At 49.0% G+C, this 19,621-nt stretch overlaps 1 protein-coding gene across 2 annotated transcripts; it reads left to right on the top strand.

Moving 5' to 3' along the window:
• Nucleotides 1-221: 221 nt before the first annotated feature.
• C2CD2L (C2CD2 like) lies at nt 222-19,014 on the top strand. 2 transcript variants are annotated; one of them, XM_017809759.1, is made up of 14 exons: nt 222-467; nt 3,049-3,144; nt 3,536-3,655; nt 5,078-5,188; nt 6,032-6,145; nt 6,762-6,879; nt 7,045-7,168; nt 7,686-7,750; nt 8,332-8,459; nt 8,755-8,926; nt 10,257-10,358; nt 10,971-11,104; nt 11,588-11,870; nt 13,304-19,014. In XM_017809759.1, the coding sequence occupies exons 1-14, from the start codon at nt 222-224 to the stop codon at nt 13,522-13,524; spliced, it is 2,034 nt and encodes a 677-aa protein (XP_017665248.1). In that variant the 3' UTR covers nt 13,525-19,014. The 2 variants fall into 2 exon arrangements, with proteins under 2 accessions (XP_017665248.1, XP_017665247.1); XM_017809758.1 differs by having other exon boundaries at nt 6,029-6,145.
• Nucleotides 19,015-19,621: the final 607 nt, after the last annotated feature.

Below are 19,621 nucleotides of genomic sequence, written 5' to 3'. Positions count from 1 at the left end.
CGTGGAGGCGCGGGGCGAGCAGCGGGCGGAACAGGCCCGGCGGTCCCTCCGGGCCGCGGGGGGCGCGCGCGCTTCGCCGCGCCGGAAGGAAGGAGGCGGCGGCGGGAGCGCGCGCGGGGCTGCGGCGGGGCCACGTGCGCCCGGTGCCGTGAGTGGACCGGCGCCGCCTCCCCTCCACTCCTGCCGGGCCGCCCGCCCGCCATGCCCTGACCCCCCGCGCCATGGGACCGGACTTGGGCTGGGCCGCGCTGGTGCTGCTCTTCGCGGCCTCGCTGCTCACAGTGGCGGCCTGGCTGCTGCAGTACTGGCGGTCCGCGGCCCTGCGGGCGCCGCGGCGGCGCGGGGCGGCGGCGGAGGAGGCCGGGGCCCGGGCGCTGCTCGCCGCGCTGCTCGCCCTTCGGTCCCTGCGGGAGCAGTGGCAGCGGGCCTGGGTGCGAGCCCTCAACAGCCAGGCGCGCCGGCACGGGGTACGGCGGGGCCCGGCCGGGGGAGTGCGGGGGGCGGCGGCGGCGAAGGGAGCGGAGCTGAGCTGAGGTGGGGCTGCCAGCCCGCCCGCCCTTTGTTCGCTGGTGCCGGGGCAGCCCTTTCCCGTCCGGAGGAGCCGTCAGGCACTGGGAGCCTTGCGGGCGGCTCGGCTCGGCTCGGCCTGCGCGAGCCAGGGCGTCGCTCCCGCGAGTGCTGGTACCGCGCTCGTTTATCCTGGGTTGGGGCAGGAGCCGGGCCAGCTGTGGGGAGCCGGTTTCCACAGCAATTTCTTAAAAATTTTTCTGGTATTTATTTCCTTTAATTTCCCAGTATTGCTTTTATACTGATGCATAGTTTTGGCGTTCATGAAGAAGAATATGCCTAGCTGATTTTCGCATGGAAATAATTGCTTATAGCAAATAATTGCTTAAGCAAGGCAGGGGCTTAATGCCCACAAAAAGCTGTGGTCCAAAGCTCTCCAAAGTCTGTTGTAGTCTCCTTTTTTTTTTTCTGTCGTGTGAACGGGAAGGGGGGGCATTTCTCTGAAGTGGTATAGGAAAATCAAGAGGTAAAAAAGGTTAGCATGAGGCTAACATGTTTGAAGAAAAAGCAGTCAAAGCCTTGAATAAGGATGCAAACTTTTTTTCCGGCAAGACAGAAAAATTGTCACCCCTTCTGACAAGGTGACAAATTCTAGGCTAGATTCAGTGTGAAGTGCCTCTCCCCCCCTCCCCCAGGAAACTCTACTTCCATGTCCCTCGACACAATGCCATGATCGAAGTGTCAGCAGTTGTCCATATCTGATAAACTGTGCTTTTCTGTCGCATGGTGATTTACTCAGATTCTCACAAAAATTATCTGAATTTATAAGTTCCAGAATTTAGGATTCATGTAAAGTGAAGATTAGTTGATGGCTGAAATGGCATAGAGGGCCATGCATCAGTTTCTGCTGCAGCCACTCCTCATCTGGAGCATATTTACTCAGAAAGCAGCATTGCCACTGTTGCTGGGTCTAAAAGCTGTCCCAGAGGGCTTTTTGTTATGTGGGATTCTGGATAAGATTGTGACTTACCTGGAGCTGTTTGTATCTGTTTAAGTGGGAAAAGTACTCCATCTTAGACTCTTCTGCTCCTCAGGCATCCCATTGCTGCCAGTGCTCTGCTTCTGAGCTGCAGAATTCCAGCATTCAGCTCCGCGGTCCTCATGAAATGGGATAAAGCAATTTTTTCCTCTGTGTTTTCTCCATGCCTTGGGGGATATATAGATTCACACTACGTTGTGCACATGGTTCGTTCTGAGCTGGCTGAGTAACGAGACCTTTTGAAGTTGACTGGTGCCTCCCGGTTTGGTGAGACAGTGACATTGGGAAGAACAGGGGAATAGCTTGCCGTGGGTCGTTATATACTTGAGTCATTGGGCAGAGGTTCCGGTCACAGAGAGAAAAGGCTGGTCTGATATTTTGGACTGATTCACATGGGTGAACACAAGGCTCTGGCGGAGGAGACTTGTGAGAAAAAGAAACAGCAAGCATTAATGTTATGAAACAGAGAGCGATCCATTTTGTCAGTTTTGAAGTTTGGTCTCTGGGAAAGCTGCCTCGTGTCTGTGTTAGGAGGAGAGCATGCATCTAGTCTAGTTTTTGATGGGCAAGTAACTCTTCAGGTTTTAGTGTGTATGCTGGTCAGATTAGTGTCCGAGAGCCTGTTCCACCCCTCACATGGGTCTGTCTGTTGCACGGACTTGGCAGCGCACGGTCTCGTTTACTTGAGAATAAGAATTGGCTTCCTGCATCTCTGTCATCCCTCTCGATCATCCTGGCCCTAAAATGCAATCAGCTCAGCAAATGGTCATGTCCTAGTGCCCAGATTGCCTGTTCTCTCTCTCTTTTTGTCCCTTGTGAGCAGAGGGAATCTCTGAGGGCTAGGTTTTGTTCAGGGATGCTCTCAGCTCTTTATCTTGGTCTTGTGTTTCTCGAGAGGGATTCTTCGTACAGAACCGATCCTATAATATGGGGATAGAGGGAAATCCTCAGATGAAGAAGAGGGATGTCTTCACAGTGGAGATTGTAATCTAATAAACTAGGAGAGGGTTGCAAAAACGAACAAATTGAGCAGAGGAGCTCATGTACCATATGCTGAGGGTGTGGATTTCGTTGTTGTTAATTGTTTATTTAGTTTGGGGATTTTTTGTTTTGGTGGTGGTGGTTTGGTATTTTTCTTTCTTTGAAACAGGATTAGCACAGAGGGGAAGAGAGAGAAGAAACAGCAAAACTTCTGCAATGGAGAAAGGTTAACACACTTGACCTACTATCTGGAACAATTTTTCCATTCTCATTTGGGCTTATCTGTCTGAAATTAACATAGCGTTAGTGAGTTTGAGCCTTAAATGGAGACCTTGTTTCTTTTCGCTCTACGGACAAGCCAAGGTGGGTAGAATTGCAGTGTGGGATGGTTTTGTGTGCTGGCTGGATTTGTGAAAACAGACTGGAACATCTCTGGGTTCCCACATCAGAATCATTCATCCTCTTTGAAACTGTCTGGGCTACTCTGACTACTGGGAACTAAGAGAGTTTTCTCTTCATAGAGTTCAGTGCAGATCACGTTTGAAGAGGGTCCTCAGTTACCACCAGCCGCAAATATAAATTGTGTGACGTGCAAGGGCCAGTCGGACCACAGCATGGTAAGTCTTTGCTGTTCTGAATTGTACATTGACCGATGATGTGTTCTATGGAGATTGCTGAGACCTTTGTGACAGGGATGGTAGGACCAAGGAGGTTTTGGGCAAGGTCTGTTGTAGAATTTGGAGGCCTGTCTCCTGTTCAGAGGCTCTGGGGCTGTACCTCACTGAGCTCTCGAAGAGCTCCGTGAGGGGAGATGTCTTGGTGGAGATGGGCTGTATGAATGCTGAGCCCAAACATCTTCTCCTACAGTGGAGAGAAGAGAACTACTGTCACCAATTTGTCCTTACTGCCTCACGTACAGAGTCTGAAGTGGCAGGTTCACATTGTAGAACGTGGGGAGAGTAACACAACTGCCTCTTGTTGGGATAGAAACTCATCTCTTCTCCCTAGGTGCTGTGCTGCCATCTGTCAGCTGAAGCTGTGAAATTCCCTGTCTCTGTTACTCAGCAGTCCCCAGTTGCTGTTTCTGTGGACACCTATCATGTCACTTTGGCTGTAATGCAGGCTCAGGTAAAAATTGTAAGAAGTTAGACATTGACCTTATTCTTTCATCCAGCCCCACACTGGTCGAGGAAGGAGGACCAGATTTAGCGCAAATAAAGACGTCATTGTGCTGGAAGAAGCAGCGTGCTGTCACTGACATTTGGTGAAGTGGCAAATATTCCCCTTTAGCATGCCCAGTCCTGTTTTCTGAGTCTTGCTCTGCAGATTTTGGCTATGAAACATAGCTGTAAGAAAATCCAGAGAGTTTTGAGGCATGGCAGCATTCTATAATGTGTTTTTAAGAGGGTATTTAAGAAGTCCAGAGAATTCAGTTCCTCTCACGACATAATGGATAGGTAAAGGTACATCCTGTGCATATGTACAAATATGGTGTTGTCCTGGTAGTTAGTGTGAAAAAGAAATCTGTTGTGAGGAGTAGCTTAGTTGTCAGTGTTTCCCCTATTACCTTCACAAGAGCATGATACAACTTTTTCTGTGTGTTGAGTATTGGAGATGCTTCTTCCAGAACAGAAGCTTTGTGAAATTACAGTGGGTGGTAACTCCACAGTCACTTTCTGGCCGGATTTGATTCTCTGGAATGTGATTTTGTTCCCATCGTGATGAAGGATGTGATGCTGGGGATGGTGTCTTGTATGGAGGCTGTGCATTCATTTGCACTATAGCAAAATAAATAAATTAAAAAAATAATTAAAAAAAAAAGTCACGGCAAAATTAGAAGTAACTCGGTGGTGGCAGAAGCCAATCCCGTGCTATTGCAGGTATTGAAGTTGGAAAGTTGTTCTGGAACCCCTTTGCTCTCAGAAGCCTTATTATAATTTTGAATGTACATCCCAGGTCATCCCAGTTTTATTTTGAGCCTGTGTTCTGCGGTCATTTAAATAGCTCCTCTCTCTCCTCAGTATTTATTGTGTCTGCTGCCAGTCTAGTTGTGTGCAGCAACTGAAGTTACTTTTCATCTTTGAAAGTCCCCTGTCTCACATCTCATCCAATTGCTCCCCTACTCACTAGCATTTTCTAGGATTCCTTGTCTGCACCTGCTGAAGTGTTGGGTTGATTATTCTTGTACAGAATTGCATGTGGTACTCTAATTGAGGTCTTACTGCTGCTTTAGGAAATGCTGGTTAGATTATCATATACCTGACTGTTGGAATACTTCAAGTACTGTATTCCCAAAAATTGTGCCTTTCTTATTCTATGCACCTCTTACTGGTTACTTACCAGTAGTGAGGAAGCCAGATCTTGCTATGGAGCAATGAGGCTTCTGCAGCTGCTTTATCCTATAGGCCTGGGAGCACTTTTGTTCTTATGTTCTGTCTCTTACTGTTGCATTGGTGCGATTGCCTTTCAATCACTGAATTTGAAGTGGGGCAAAAAGCACGTAATGTAAACAGAAACTGTTCCTGACTATGGGTATTTGTTCTGAGCCAGGTGGAGATCCATTTGGAGGAGATAGAGAATGAGGGTCTCCTGGTGTCATGGACATTCAAGGACAGACCAGACTTGGACCTTTTGGTTCTTCCAAGACTTCAGCTTCCTGAGGTGAGTGGCGCATGGTGGGAGGCTGACCTTGATGCAGGAAGGGAGGGAGCAGTAGAAACAGTGTTGAACTGGGAGAAAGGCTGCTGTGGAGGGGGAAGGTTGGCAACTTGCTGCTGTGGCCCTTTAGGGAGAGGATTCTTTCACCCTGGAATCGATACTAGCTCAGCTGTGTCAAAACAACGCATCTTCAAGAGACCTGAAGCAGTACCAATAACTGTTGAAGGCTTTCTGTCTATGTAGGTTCCTCCTGCTGTTGTCAGATGTAGAGCTGCAAGATGAGCTGGGTTGGCATGTTTTTTGTATGTGAGGAGTGTGTGAGGTGGTATTTGCTTGTTGTTGTGTTTGTTTGGGGTTTTCTTGAGAGATTAATGTGGGGAACCCACGGGTGTTAGAGGTTTAAAGGGCTGAATGTGGGTGTGCTTGCGCTTCTGTGATTCAAATAGGTTGGTTGATTTGTTTGTTTTATTGACATCTTTGTTGCTTTATCCCGAGTAGATGTAGGAATGTGTCAGTTTTCCCAATAGTGCGGTAGTACCATCTTGTGAGGTAGTGAGGATGTGACAAACTATAAAAGCTGTATTGCAAAAATTTACAATGGGTAGACTACAGATGTAGAGGCCTAGTTTGTCTCATTTAGAAAGCTTCCACTTGTGTGCAGCTGCTACACGGAAGCTCACTGGGGAGAGTGAGTATGGAATACAGAAAGAGTATCTGGGAGGTTATTACTGGGAGAAAGACTGTGTTATACCTTAGAGGCTTGGGAGGCAGCTGTAGTTGTAAAAGGAGAAAATGTGTTGGTTTTTTATGACTTTCCTGCATTTCCTCTTGATTTGTGGAGAGAAGGATGAAGGGAGAGCGGATCTGTCCACGATAAGGGATCTGATCGAGGATACCATTGTCAGCACGCAGCCAGCCATGACAGTGAACCTGATGGCTTGCACCGCTGGAGCCAGTGCGGTAAGGCACTCTCCTCCTGTCATCCTTGTGCCTCCAACTCAGGCCCCAGGACACTTCTGAGGGCTGAGGCTCAGGCAGGAATCCAAGGGTTGAGTCTCACTTCTGGGTGACAGCTGAATCCTGACCTGCACTGTCATAGGAGTTGGGGTTCTGCAACTTGGGGCCTAGGGATAATTAGAAACTGCTTTGAAGGGCAACTCTGTTTGTACCTTGTTTCTTGAGTGATGATTGTCGGTTGTGTTGTTTTGGAGCCAGACTGCCTGAGACACGTCTCGGTTTTGGCAGTCTCCCTTGCCCTGAACACCAAGGCTCTGTCCAGGGCAGCCTTTGCAGACATGGAATGGTCCATGGTTTGTCATTGTCAGTTGACCGTCTGGCAGCCAGCAAGCTTGTTCTTGCCTGTCTCCTTTTCTGTCTGCCTTAAACTTCCCATCTGACATAACACGAGGGCCCACTGGAGCTTGATAGCTGCAGCATTTCTGAATGGCTCTGTGGGTGTTCCCGTGTTGGTGTGAGGAGCTACTTAGTAGATATGAGGACCAACGTCATGCGTCTTGCTGCTGTCTGCTGGCGAGTGAACGATAAAGGCATCGGTCTCGCTCTCGTCATTCCTCAGGTACCCAGCAATAAGTTGATTCGAGAGTCCCCGTCCGGAGTAGCAGCAGCCCCTCTGGGTTCTAAGCTGTTGCTCCGGAATCTTCGAGTGCTGAACTTGGGCTGCCAGGGGAAGGGAGGTAAGCGTGAAAACGTTGCTGATCCACAGGGGCAGGTGCGCAGGTGGTGAGATTGGAGTGAGTGGATGTTTTGGGTGGGTTTGAATGGAAAAGAGGGGCGTGTGTCTCCTGAACCATTGCCTCATGCTGATGAGTGCATGCATGCCCTCTGTCCCTCTGTTGCAGGAGTTGGGGAGATATGCTGTGTAGCAGAGCTAGACAGCCCCCCGCAGCAGAAGTGGACAAGGCCGATGACAGCTGGCAGTGCCAGTGCTGCAGGAGAGATGGAGTGGAATGAGGAGCTCTTTCTGTAAGTGTCTGCCCTTCTTCTGAACTGGCACACTCTCTGGGTGTCATTCCCACACTGCAGTAACAGTTGTGGTTGGTGCAGAGGTGGAGGCTGGCACCACAAGGCAGTGTCTGTTTGTGCTGCTCCTGTGCTGGTGCTGCTGCTTCCAGCAAGTGGCCCCAGCCTGCATGTGCATATTTCCCACTACTCTGGACACTCTGTGTTTTAACTGGGTGGGATGAAGCGATGAGCAGGCACAGGAGGGCTGTAATGTATCTCTCAGCATTCCAGACAGATTGCCCTCTCAGCTTCCTCTGGCAGCCTACACAGCCCTGCAGGGGACACAAACCTGAGTTCTATTCTGTGTAGTTTCTGCCCTAGACATGTCCTCCAAAGCAGTGCACGCATACTGGAGCTTTGGAGAAGGTGACGAGGTGTGTGAGATTTGAGGGAGAGAAGATACAGAATGGAGTTGTTTGCTCTGTGGCCACTTTGCAAACAGTGCCTAACAGCAGCCCATCTTCTTCTGTTTCAACAGGGAGTTGGGGCCTAAAAGCAAAGAGCTGAAGCTACAGGTGCTGGGAAATAGCAACAGAATGGGAAGTGAGTATGGGCAACCATAAGATGGGTTGTAAGATAGGGAGACAAAAATGCCTGAGGGACTTACTGTGCTTTAAGCTTGTGGTAGTTCTGTGTCAATATGATGCGTGATGAACTCTGCAAAGGATTTTTCATATCCAGCTTTATGTGAGCCTCTGTCTGCATGAAGTAACTCAGTTTTTCTTACCAAAAGGGTCTGAGTGTGACTTGAACTCGGAGATTCCTCTGTGGCCTGCCCATCTCTGCTCTGAAGCAGTAGAGGCATGCCCCATGTATTGGAAGAACTTTGCAGAAGGCTCTTAACTCTGTTCATTTGTACTCAGTCAGGGACTAACTGTAGCACCTATTTTTGATGGAGGCCACACAATGGCCACCTTTTTAAGGGAGTTGATTTCTGGATTGTTAAAGAGGAGCGGAGGAGTGCTGCCTGCCCTTTCTCCCTCTTGAACCTGGGAGCTGGCAATATTGTGGGGATCTGCTTTGTTGGCCCGTGGGGCTGCTTTCCAAGAGCAGGGAGATGGCTGGGAGATATCTGAGGTGCTAAGGTCATTTGGTGTGTTTCATTTTCCTGTTCCTTCTTGCAGATGTGCTGCTGGCACATACCACACTTCTGATTGATTCTTTGGGCAAACAACCATCTGGAAGACATGTCTGCTCACTGGCCCCAGGACCTGGGCAGTCACTGACAGCTGAAGCTACCATTACATTGGAGGTGAGCTCACAACTCCACAAGCTCTGCACTAATGTATGCTCTGAAAGTGTTCATGATGTTAGGCTCTAGCTGGAGACAAGCATGATTGGGGCTGAGCTCGAGTTGGGGGCTGGCAAACCCTTATGTCAAGAAGGGGTGTTGCCTGAGCCTCGGTTCCTGAGCTTCCCTCTTGAATTGACACTGCAGTGGGGATGGCTCCTCAGTACCCAGAGCCCTAGCTTTTGCTGCCCAAATATGCCTGCCTTTCCATCTGGGAGGAACAGACCCTCTCTGAGCAGTGCTTTACTCTTTATAGCTGCTATTCCAGGAGTCTCCTGCATCTTTGAATGCTCAGCACACCACATCTCTGAGAACCAGCATCACCCCCACTAAGAAGGTGGAGATGGACCGGACCATCATGCCTGATGGCACCATCGTGACTACTGTCACCACGATTCAGTCCCGGCCCAAGGCAGACTGCAAACTGGGTGAGGCTGCCCTGCAGCGGGTATATTGTGCAGGTGGCTGCTATGGCAGCACAGTCTTAGCCACGATACTCCTGAGGCAGCTCATGCAGGTAGTAGCAAAACTGTTTTGCCATCACATGTGGTTATTGCAGGTTGACTCCTTACGCATTGCTTTTGGCTTGTGGGTCAGAACACGGGCATCCTTGCTGTTCCCTGAGTGTCTTGTGGCTGGCTGGAAACTTGAGTATAGTCCTGGGGGAGGGAATTGATGCAGCCCTGTGTTTGCGGGGAGGTGAGGGAGGGATGAGCCTCTCTCACATCCTTTGGTGGTGGGAGGTCTAATGCATATGCTGTCGCATAACCTCTGTGTGATGTTGGGCTAAGTGTTTAGCCACTCTTCCTCTGTTTCCTTCACTGCTAAAGAAGTTATGCTGTATGTAGTGAATGTGGAGCTGAAAGGGTCTTGACCTTACTTACTAGGGGTAGTTGCTGCTTGCAGTCTGGCATCCTGATGCATGTGGTGCTGGATATTCCATGAGATGTGGTTAGGAAATGGCACAAATGAAGCAGCTGCTTCACAGGATTGTGGCCCAGAAAGCCAACCATATCCTGGGCCGCATCAAAAGAAGCATAGCCAGCAGGTCAAGGGAGGTGATTCTCTCCTTCTACTCTGCTCTTGTAAGACTCCACCTGGAGTATTATGTCCAGCTCTGGGCCCCCTACCACATGAAAGATGTGGACTTGATGGAGTGAGTCCAGAGGAGGGCCACTAAGTTGGTCACAGGCCTGGAACAGCTCCCCTGTGAAGACAGGCTGAGAGGCTGGGGCTGTTCAATCTGGAGAAGAGAAGGCTCTGGGGAGACATTATAGCAAGCAGCCTTCCAGTACCTAAAGGGGGCTGAAGAGGGACTTTTTACAGTGGTAAGACAAGGAGGGATGGATTAAAGCTGAAGGAGGGTAGATTTATATTAGCTATTAGGAAGAAATCCTTCCCTGTGAGGGTGGTGAGACACTGGCACAGGTTGCCCAGAGGAGCTGTAGCTGCCCCATCCCTGGGAGTGCTCAAGGCCAGGCTGGATGGGACTCTCAGCAGCCTGGTCTAGTGGAAGGGGGGTTGGAATGAGATGATCCTTAAGGTCCCTTCCAACCCAAACCATTCCATGATTCTATGGTTTTCTCAATTGGCTTCTTACTGCTTCGTTGCCACAAAGCCTTACAGAGCCAGCCTTGCAGGATCTCCGCACACTCGATGGAGGCTTTTTGGGGTTGTGTGTAGGGACTGCAACACAATAGCACAGTTGCCTAAGCTTCATCTGCACTTACTGGTATCTGTGTCTCTTTTGCCATGAAGATTCACCATCGAGGTCGCCTTCTAAGGTGGAAGTGACTGAAAAGAAGACAACAGTGCTTTTGGAGACTGGCTGTCCTCATGGCCCCTTGCCCAGCAGTAGCCGTAAGTGCTTGGAAATTCGAGGCTCTTAGTGGAGAAACTGTCTTTTTTCGCCTTTCTTGGAAAGTGGTAGTCTGAATGTGGTTCACTGAGCTTGTTTACATTTGCTGCGGTGGAGGATGTCCAGGTGCCTGAGTGAAGGCAGGGCCGGAGGACCGGTGGTGAGGTGGAGGCAGGTATAAGACATTCTGCTTTGGCTATCCAGTCAGTGAGTCTGAGTGTTTCCTTGCTTGACAAGAACTTTCCAGGCTATCCGGACCCAAAAAACTTTGGTCACCCTGCACTCTGGGCTCTGATTGTCTCTGAAACAGAGCACTGCAACAATTTGGACAGTTTGCAGCCAGGGCTGCCCAAGCTCTTGGGAATCCTTGGAAGCTTTTATTGAGTGGGAGGGATATTTTAATGATATGCCTGCTGGGAAATGCCTAAAAAAGCCAAGAGCTAGCTATGCAGAGCTTCTTTCCTTTGGGTTATTTGGACAGGTCTGTAATAAATTCTGTTCTCTATCTTTGTGTGCATGTAAATTGCCTATTACAAGTATCGCAGTCAGCAAGCGACCTTTTGCCTGTGCTGAAGGTTTGCTACTCCAAGCACTGGTATTTTTCTTGTGTTCAGGGGATGGCCATATGCCCAATGGTTTGGATCCAGTGGCTGAGACGGCGATCAGGCAGCTAACTGAGACAAATAACAAGACCACCAAGAAGACACCAACAAAACGTAGCACACTGATCATCTCAGGAGTTTCCAAGGTCTCTGGTAGATCAGAGTTGCATTTCCAGTCTGGGAGGTTGTTTCTAGGAATGCATGTGTGAAACTACCCTGTCCTGTAGGGACCAGTTTGGGAAGGTTCCAACACAGATGACTGGCTCAGCAGAAGCCTTTTGCTGCTTCCCAGTGAGCATTAAAAGGTACCTTGCCAGGCTACAGGGCAGCTGCCAGTGGGAGTTCACTAAGGGCATCTGCAGAAAGGGAGCCTGCTGCCATAGCTGATTTTGACCCTCATGGAGAATATAAGGAGTTCTCCTTGAACTTGACTGTGGGAGTGAGGGAGGTGCTGCAGAATGCTCTGTAATCGGCAGTGTTGCAGTATGTTTCAGCAAAAAAATGATGATTGTGCATCAGTGCTGTCTGATGATCAGAACCGGAGCATCCGTATGTAGGTGTAGATGGAAGAAGGGAGATGGTTGCAATTCTTTCGGTCCTGTCTCCATGTCTGTCTGCCCGCCCTTCAGGTACCTATTGCTCAAGATGAAATGGCACTTTCTCTGGGTTATGCTGCATCCCTGGAGGCCACAGCGTTTGGGGACTCTGCAGCAGAGAGCACAGCTGACCAGATGCACGATTCTACTGAATCGTCACAGCCGCTGGAAGCATCACTGCTCAGACAACGGGCCAGTCAGGAGCTGGATGAGACAACACGTTCAGACATCTCTGAAAGACCATCAGTGGAAGATGTTGAGTCTGAAACTGGCTCCACGGGAGCCCTTGAGACCAGGAGCTTGAAAGATCACAAAGGTAAGATGAACTGTTAGATGGTGGCTAACATTGGCCTGTTGTATGTAAGGACAAAGTGACATCCGAGTTCCCCACCCGAGAATGGGGTCTGCAGCCAGCTTTTGGCATGACGAAGAGCAGCTTTTTACCGGAGCCTGGAAGAGCCTGTCTCTCTCCTATGCTTTCCACTGGAGTGGTTCCAAATCCCTCTATTTGTAGGTATACAATTCCAGTAGCCTTTTCAATTTCTGTGCTCTCTTAAATGGGAACCCTGTGCAGCTTGTGTATGTCAGAGAACCATTTTCTTTCTGTGGCCTCTACATCTACAGATCAGGTGCATGTCTGTAAATAATGATTCCTCCTTTGAATTTGGCCACCTCTGGTGTGGAAATGGAGGCTGCCCAACAATGTGGATTGTACGGGCCTTTATGCCCTCCTTCTTTCTCTGCTAGTATTGAAGCAGCTACTGCCTCTGACCTGTTATACTGTAGGATGTCCACACAAATTCTCTGCTTTTAAATGATGGAGCAGGCCTGCCCCAGCCTAACTACTGTTCTGGATTTTACTTGCTTGTGGCAGTTGGGTGGATGGCACACCTTGGATTTGTCTGCTCGTAGCCACAACATTTTCAGTTAGCTACTGACTTATGTAAACAAATGCAAATCACAATCTTGATTGCTCAGAATATGAGAGTAGGACAAGTTTTGGGGGGTTGTACCCTGTTACAACCAGGTATGGTTTGAACTGTGGAGGCCCCCTGTTTTCATGTCAGTGGGTAGAAAGGTGCATGACCCAGATTCTTGAGAGACCTGGTGGGTGGGGAAGAGAGGGAAAACCCCCTCTTGCAAGAAATACTGTTGTAGTGCTGTATGGCATGCAGGTTTTGAATATGCCTTTCTGATCCATATGAGACTGATGGCAGTTGGTGTCTCCATCCTCTCGTGCCTGTGTGAGTCATAGGGAGCCATTGGCATTATTTGCCTCCAGATTGGGCATGTGAAACCGCGGGCAATTGTTCCAGGGGGCTTGATGACCAGTTAATCTGTGTGCCCTTGAGACAGGTTAGTCTGAGGCCTTTTCCCCCTGTGTGTTCTTCCCAGGGTCTTAACCTTCAGGTGTTCTCGCTCATTTTCCATTCATATGAATCTTGGCTTTCTATTACAATTCTTCATACTTCCAGTGAGGGAAGGATGTTGTGTAAAAGGAAGTTTATGCAGAGGGGACATGGTTTGGAATGCTTAGTGAATCAGCTTGTTGGCATTGCAGTCTATCATGAACAGAGACTTTGCCTTGCATTTGGGAGCTGGGATTTGCAGACTGCTGTGACTTCTGCCACCTGAGGTGGAGAGGTCTTTGCTGCAAATCTGAGAATGGCCAGGTGTGTTACTGTCCCTGAAACTTGCCCGGGCAGGACACTCTCATGGTTTCTGTCTTCTTCCTTTCTGTCTCTGCAGTTAGCTTTCTTCGGAGTGGTACCAAGCTCATCTTCCGGAGAAGGAGCAAGCAGAAGGAAGCAGGCCTGAGCCAGTCACACGATGACTTGTCTAATGTCACTGCCAACTCTGTTGCCAGGAAGAAAGCTGGTAGCTTCTCTCATCGCCTCATCAAGCGGTTCTCCTTCAAGTCTAAATCCAAACCCAAAGGCAGTGACAGCACATCAGCTGGTGAGAACTGAAGGAGGGAGAAGCCTATTGGAAAGATTTCTCAGAGATCGTTTTATAGTCTCTTGTCTTCCCACTCCATGGTATCTGTGACCTGCAGTCCAGTTCTTTCCAACCTTGGCTGAGGGAAGACACCCCAGTGCTTTACACCATCTGGGGAGTGGAGGTGGCAAACCTGGGACTTAGGCTGCTCGTCTGCCTTGGCTTAGCCTTCTCTGATTGTTGTACCCCACTGTGCTCTCCCAGAAAATCCAGGTGTCATGCTAATCCCCCTGGGGGTCCCAGGAGCTGCAGACGTGACTGCACCTGTGTAGCCATCTGGCATCATGAGCTGCCTCTTGGAAATGGGAGGCAGGTCTCTCAAGTGGCAGCCTTCAGTGTTACAGATCAAGAAACTACTGGGTGAGCTACATGGCTGAGAAGTGTGGGATGTAGCCTCGCTCAGCTCTTTTAACGAGAGAGAATGATGCGGTCACTGATGATCTAAACGCTCTTATTACTTGTCCTTGGTGCAGAGGCTGTAACCTGAGGTGTGCTCGGGGCCATGCATTCCTGGGCTGTGAGCTGGCAGCAGAACAAGCTGTGGTTCTCCGCATGGGAACCATCCTTGGAACACTCCCTGGTTCGGACAGCACTGAGGGACCCCTGCTTTCTGTGCTATGCTGGTGAAGGAAGGAGTCTCTAAGAAGAAGAAAGTTTTAACCACTGCACAAGTTCTTGTAGAAGCCTGGGCCCTTGCAAGAATGCCTGGTCAGTGCTGTCAGTTCTGCCACCCTGTGATGCAGCCCTCCTTCCACAGGCACGTTCTTGAACAGCGAAGGGGCTGTGCTGCATGTATGCACCAGCTGTCCTATGAGCAGATCCCTTACCCTTGGGGGTGGTTGGGGACGTTGCCAAAGGGGTGCCAGCCTGTCTTCTGGATCTGTGGAGGGCCCGGCCTCGTGCACTCTCGTGGTTCTCGTGCCAAGGACTGGCACCATGCTGGGAATGGATGGCAAGGAATATGGCAAGAAATGTGGTGAAAGGGCAGTCTGATGGGGAGTCTGAAGGCACGTGGCAGGAAAGAGAAAAGACTTTACATGTTTTCACTGATGAAAGGGTTTCCTGTAATAGAAGGAACCTTTCTTGATTGCGTTTGGTATTTCCTTTCTTCTAGCAAACCCAATCCACTGCTTTCAAACAGAGGGGGCATTTCTGCAGTGGTATTTGCAGAGGGAGGGGCATGCAGGGGAAAATCGACTCCTTACGTGGGAGGAGACCGCCCTTCTAGATGAATGGCTGACTGGTCTCCTGAGCCCTGCGCATTGTGAATATAATGTCCCCGGAGGCTCCCTTTGAAGAGCGTAACAATGCTCTTTGGAGAAACACCCATGCCCCTGCCAGCATGCCTAGTTTGAGTGGAAGCTCCTGTTCTCCTGTGGGTTGTAAGGTTAAGGAAGTGGAACAGAGGGGAGGAAACAACTCACGGAAGGTCCGTTGCCTAGGCCTGGCTTTGCTCCCCTGTCTCAGTACCTCCTGAGGTAATGGCTATCGCCCTGCCCAGTGCAGGATGCTACCAACTGAAAAAGTAGTTCTCTTGATGGCGTGCATAAAATGTGTTGTGTTCTTTGGAAGGACAAATCCTTACTCATACTGCTGCCGTGTGCCATTTCCAAAGACTGGAATGTCTCTGGATATTGCGCTGTGAAAGGATTTACAGGTGGGAGCCTCAGGGTGTCTCTTGGGTGTTTGTGCAGGTAGGGAAGGCCATAGTCACCTGGGGCTTGAATTGAAAGTGCCAGTGTGTACCAGCAGGAGGAGGGACTCCTTGTTTTTCCTGCTGATTCCCCATGTGATTGGGCATGTGTGAAAAATAAGATTGGTCCAGCTGGCTGACCAGGAACCTCTTCATTTGGTTTGGTGCCGGAGTCTTTGTCATCCTCAAGCTCTTCCATGTCTTCTCTCCGTTGTTTCTTTCCTTGTCCACGTGGTACTGTGGCTTTGTTTGCAGTTCCGTGCACTATGGGTTTTGGAGAAGTCTCTGTTTCTCTCTGAAGATCATTTTCCTCAAAGCAAGTGACCAGTTCATGCTGTGGTGCTGGTGGAACCTGGCAATCTGTGGCTCTCATGTATGGATCCAGCCACCAGAGTGACGTGGCCTTCCTTTGCTGGGTTGGTGGTGTCACACATGGTGCTGTCCTTCCCCAGCATGCCCTTTCTCCCAGAGTCCTGGGGTTTGGTTCCAGTTTGGCATTCTCTCTTGCACCTTCCCCTCTATGAGCTGTAGCTGTGAAAGTATTTGATGCTTGATTTTTGGTTTTTATTTATTCTTTTTAATACCATGTCAGATGAGAGTGCTGGCTGAACCCAGACAGCAGTGCTTCTCTAGTGGGATGACTGGGAAGCCTTGCAGTGGAAACAGTGGTTTGAGCGGAAGGGAACTTGCAGAAGAGCCGGCAGCTCATCAGTTGTGGGTTAATCACAGGACTTGCTACAAGTCTCATTTAATAGTCCTGCGTTCTTTAAACTTCAAGAGCAGCTCAAGCTGTTGTGATGAGGAGCAGCTGGAGGTGAACACCAAGGATGACTGGGCTTCTGAATCGGGGATCTGGGGCTCATGTACACTAGGAGGGCTATGAGGACTGGCCAGTGTTGTCCTTGTTGCTGTGGACTGGAGGCAGAAAAGGTGAGATTTATGTCTGACAAACATGTACCTAGAGTCTTGACCAGCATGTTTTGGGCTAACTCAGAGGAAGAAGTGATAGGAAAGGGAGTAAAACTGAAACTCGAGTTCCTCACTGACCTTGGGGACCTTTCTAGCTGTGTTAAATGGGAGTTCCTGCCATGTGTCTGTGGGCTTTCCTGTATTTGTTCCTGATTGGCTCCAGGCTATGCCTCCTGTTCACAGTGGAGGTACTGGTTTTGATTTTGAGCTTTGATGTGGCAAAGATTCCTGCACTGTGGTCAGCAGAATGAATGGCAGATGGGAAGCATGATGGTAGGGGCACATCTTCCCTTGAATTTTTAGCAATTTTTTTATCACAGGCAGTAAATTGCACTGTAAATTTGTATCTGGTTAGACAGCTTGCAAAAGAAAGGGGTATTTTCAAGTGCTGACAGAGCACATCCCCAAACATTAAGTCCCGCATCTGCTTGTGTTTCCTAGTGGAGATGTATTTTCTGCCATTTTGTTTCTTATCAAAGTCATACTGATATATTGTAACCTTTTATATTCTTTTAAATGCTCCTAGTAAGTGCAGATTGGTTTTCAAGGTGTTTGGCTAAACTGCTGTTTGAGCTACAGAGGAATGAGGGGGAAAGGGCTCATCTGTGTGTATTGGAAGTTTTTTAGTTCTAATATGCTCCTGATTAACACGTTGATCCTTCCTCGTCATATCTGTATATGGCTTCCTTTCTCCTTTGCAGAAACGTTTTGATCCCCCAAGCAGTAAGTGCTGATTTTGTTAGTCCCAACTATGTGAGCTTCCCAAAGGTATGAGCAGTAACAAGTCTGTCTAATGGGGCAGGTGTGGTTATTGGTGTGAGAAACAATTCCTCTATCCTAGTCTTCTCAGAAGGAAAGGGAAGGTCACACGGGGTTTTGGCCTCCAGAAACTGTAAAGACAGAGTCCCTGGAAATTTTCCCCCGTAGAATGGCTGCTTAAAGAAACCTCTTTTGTGTTTAATCCCTGCCAGTGCTTCTGGCTTTAGGACAGAAGAAGTGGTATTTGAAATCTGATTTCCCTGTTTAACTTCTTCCAGATACCCATGCCCTCACCTTGGTGCTGCTGCAGGGTCTGTGGCATTTCATAATGCTGGGACCACAGAGCAGCCCCGGGGAGTGGTGAGGCTGCTGTCGAACTTTATAAGCTTGAATAATCTGCAGTTGGCAGATTGTTGTCTCAGGGTAGGCTCAATATTTGCACCTTGTGAAATTGGTCCTTGACTAAATATGGGATGGAAGAAGAGGAGCAGAGCGGTGGCATGAATGCATGGAGAGTTCTGAAGGAGTTCAACCTGCTGATGGGGGCCTGCATTCCAAATGCTGTGCTTCACTGTCAGATACACGAGCACGAACAGTGACTGGTAAATGAAGCCAGAGTAGCCATTTTGGTTTTTTTTGTTTGTGAGGGGTTTGTTGTTTGGTTGGTTGTTGTTTGTTTGGTTTTGGGTTTTTTGTTTGTTTTGGTTTCATTTTGTTGAGGGTTTGGGTTTGTTTGGTTTTTTTTGGTTTTTGTTTTTTTTTTAATTTTGGCTGAACAGAATTACTAGAACTTACTTATGTTGTGTAGTTTTACTGGTCTGAAGAAAATAGATTTGCTCTAGCTGCAAGTATGCTTGTAAGTGTATTTCTCTCTGGATACACCCTCTCCCTATGCTTTGGTAAGGCTTTTTAAGAGCCTCCTCATCAAAAAAAAGCCCTTGGTGTTGGCCCATTAAGGCTATGTTTGAGTCAGGCACAGGAAGAAATGAAGGGAACTACACAACCTCAGTGTTCTGAGGGTGCTGTAGGCTTTGGCACGATGGATGTCTGACTGAGGCCAAAGGGATTGTGTGTTTGCACATGGTTATAATTAGAGCACACTCTGCAAACACCTGTACTGGGAATGCTGCAAAGGGGCTGGGGATGACAGCACCAAGTGGTGGGTCGGGAGAGCCTTCTGTGCCATTTGTATCCATTTCTTGCACAGACCTGAGCGAGTCCAACTCCTGCTCCTGCAAGCACCCTTGTGGTGTTTACGTAGTTGAGGACGGGCTTTTAGGGAGATTGGCTGAAGTGGGAAAGAGCAAGGGAAGACTACTCAGGTGGAGAACAGGTTCAGTGGAGGGGAACATAATGAGAACTTCTCCAAACCATGAGAGAACAACACGGGCATGTGCTGTTTCTAGACTAGAACTGGGCACATGGCAAAGTTTAATCTTAAAAATGTTTTTGTTATGTTTTTTTTGTCTCTGGCAGTGCAATTTCCTTCCCACAAGGGCTTCTCTTGGCTCATTGTTTGCTAAACCTACAGAGAGGTAATTTCTGGGTAGCTGGGGAGACTCTTGAATGTTGGGAGGCTGCTGTTTGTGTTGTTTTGGTCTTTTGCATTGTTCTCTCCATCCGACCTCCCCCACTGCAAGGTCATGGTGAGTCTCATGGTAGAGTAACAATCCCGGTGGTGTTCAAACTTCTGGCAAAGGTCTTTGTGTACTTGTGATATTGCAGCTCCTTCTTACAGGCATGACTACTCCACACCACCTTTCCTTGCTTGTAAGGTACTGGACCAAATACCCACACGGAATTTGAATTAGCACCCCTCCTTGTGTGTTCTCTTTTGTACTTTGATGCCTTCTCTCTGGGTGGATTATTTTAACCCCAGATTGTTTGGGTGAAAAGAATTGGAACTGCGTAGCTATTTAAGAGAGGAGAATAAAACTACTTATGACTAAATGAAGTTCTTGCACCTTTGTAAATCTTGAAGAAGTCTATTGCTGTGTAATGGCTGAATCTGTTAACTTATTAAACCATATGGAAATCAAAACCTGGCCCTGAGTCTGACTTCATACCTGGCAGAGTGCTGTGAGTTGCCCTCCAACCTGTCCCTGTCTCCTCTAAATTCTCCCACTCAAATGATGGCAAACTGTATATACCCCTGCAAGGGTCCCCCCTCACGAGTCCCCTTTGCCCCTTGCATGCCCTGCTCTCATCTCTTGACTCACCTTTTTTCCCTCTCCCTCTCTATTCTCCCCCTCCCTTCCCTCTTCTCTCCCCTTTCCCCCCCTTCCCCTTTCCGGCCCTTTGTCTGCCCTTTCCCTGGTTTCTTTCCCCTTCTGCTCTTATCCCTTCCCCGTTCCCTCCTTTGTGCTCTCCACACTTTCCATACCTTCTCCCCTCTCCCCTCTTTTTTCCACCCCTTTTCTCCTCTCCTCTTCTTGTCCCCTCTTCTCCTTCTGTCTTGTGACCCCAGTCTTGTACCTACTCTCCCTCTCTTCTTTTCCACCTTTGGGGGTAAGTAAAAAGGGGGATGTGGGGGAGTCTGGGGGGGTGATGAGGTCATTAGAGGCATCCCAATGCCTCTGGGAGAGTGAGGATGCAGTGGAGGAGCAGGTGAGTGGGGGATGAGGAGGGTCGTGCGGGGGTCCTCCCAA

The sequence above is a fragment of the Lepidothrix coronata genome, unplaced genomic scaffold (genome assembly GCF_001604755.1).
Source record: "Lepidothrix coronata isolate B3197 unplaced genomic scaffold, Lepidothrix_coronata-1.0 Scaffold27, whole genome shotgun sequence".
NCBI lineage: Eukaryota > Metazoa > Chordata > Aves > Passeriformes > Pipridae > Lepidothrix > Lepidothrix coronata.
Note: the sequence above shows the minus strand (reverse complement) of the source record. Positions and strands in the feature narration are given on the sequence as shown.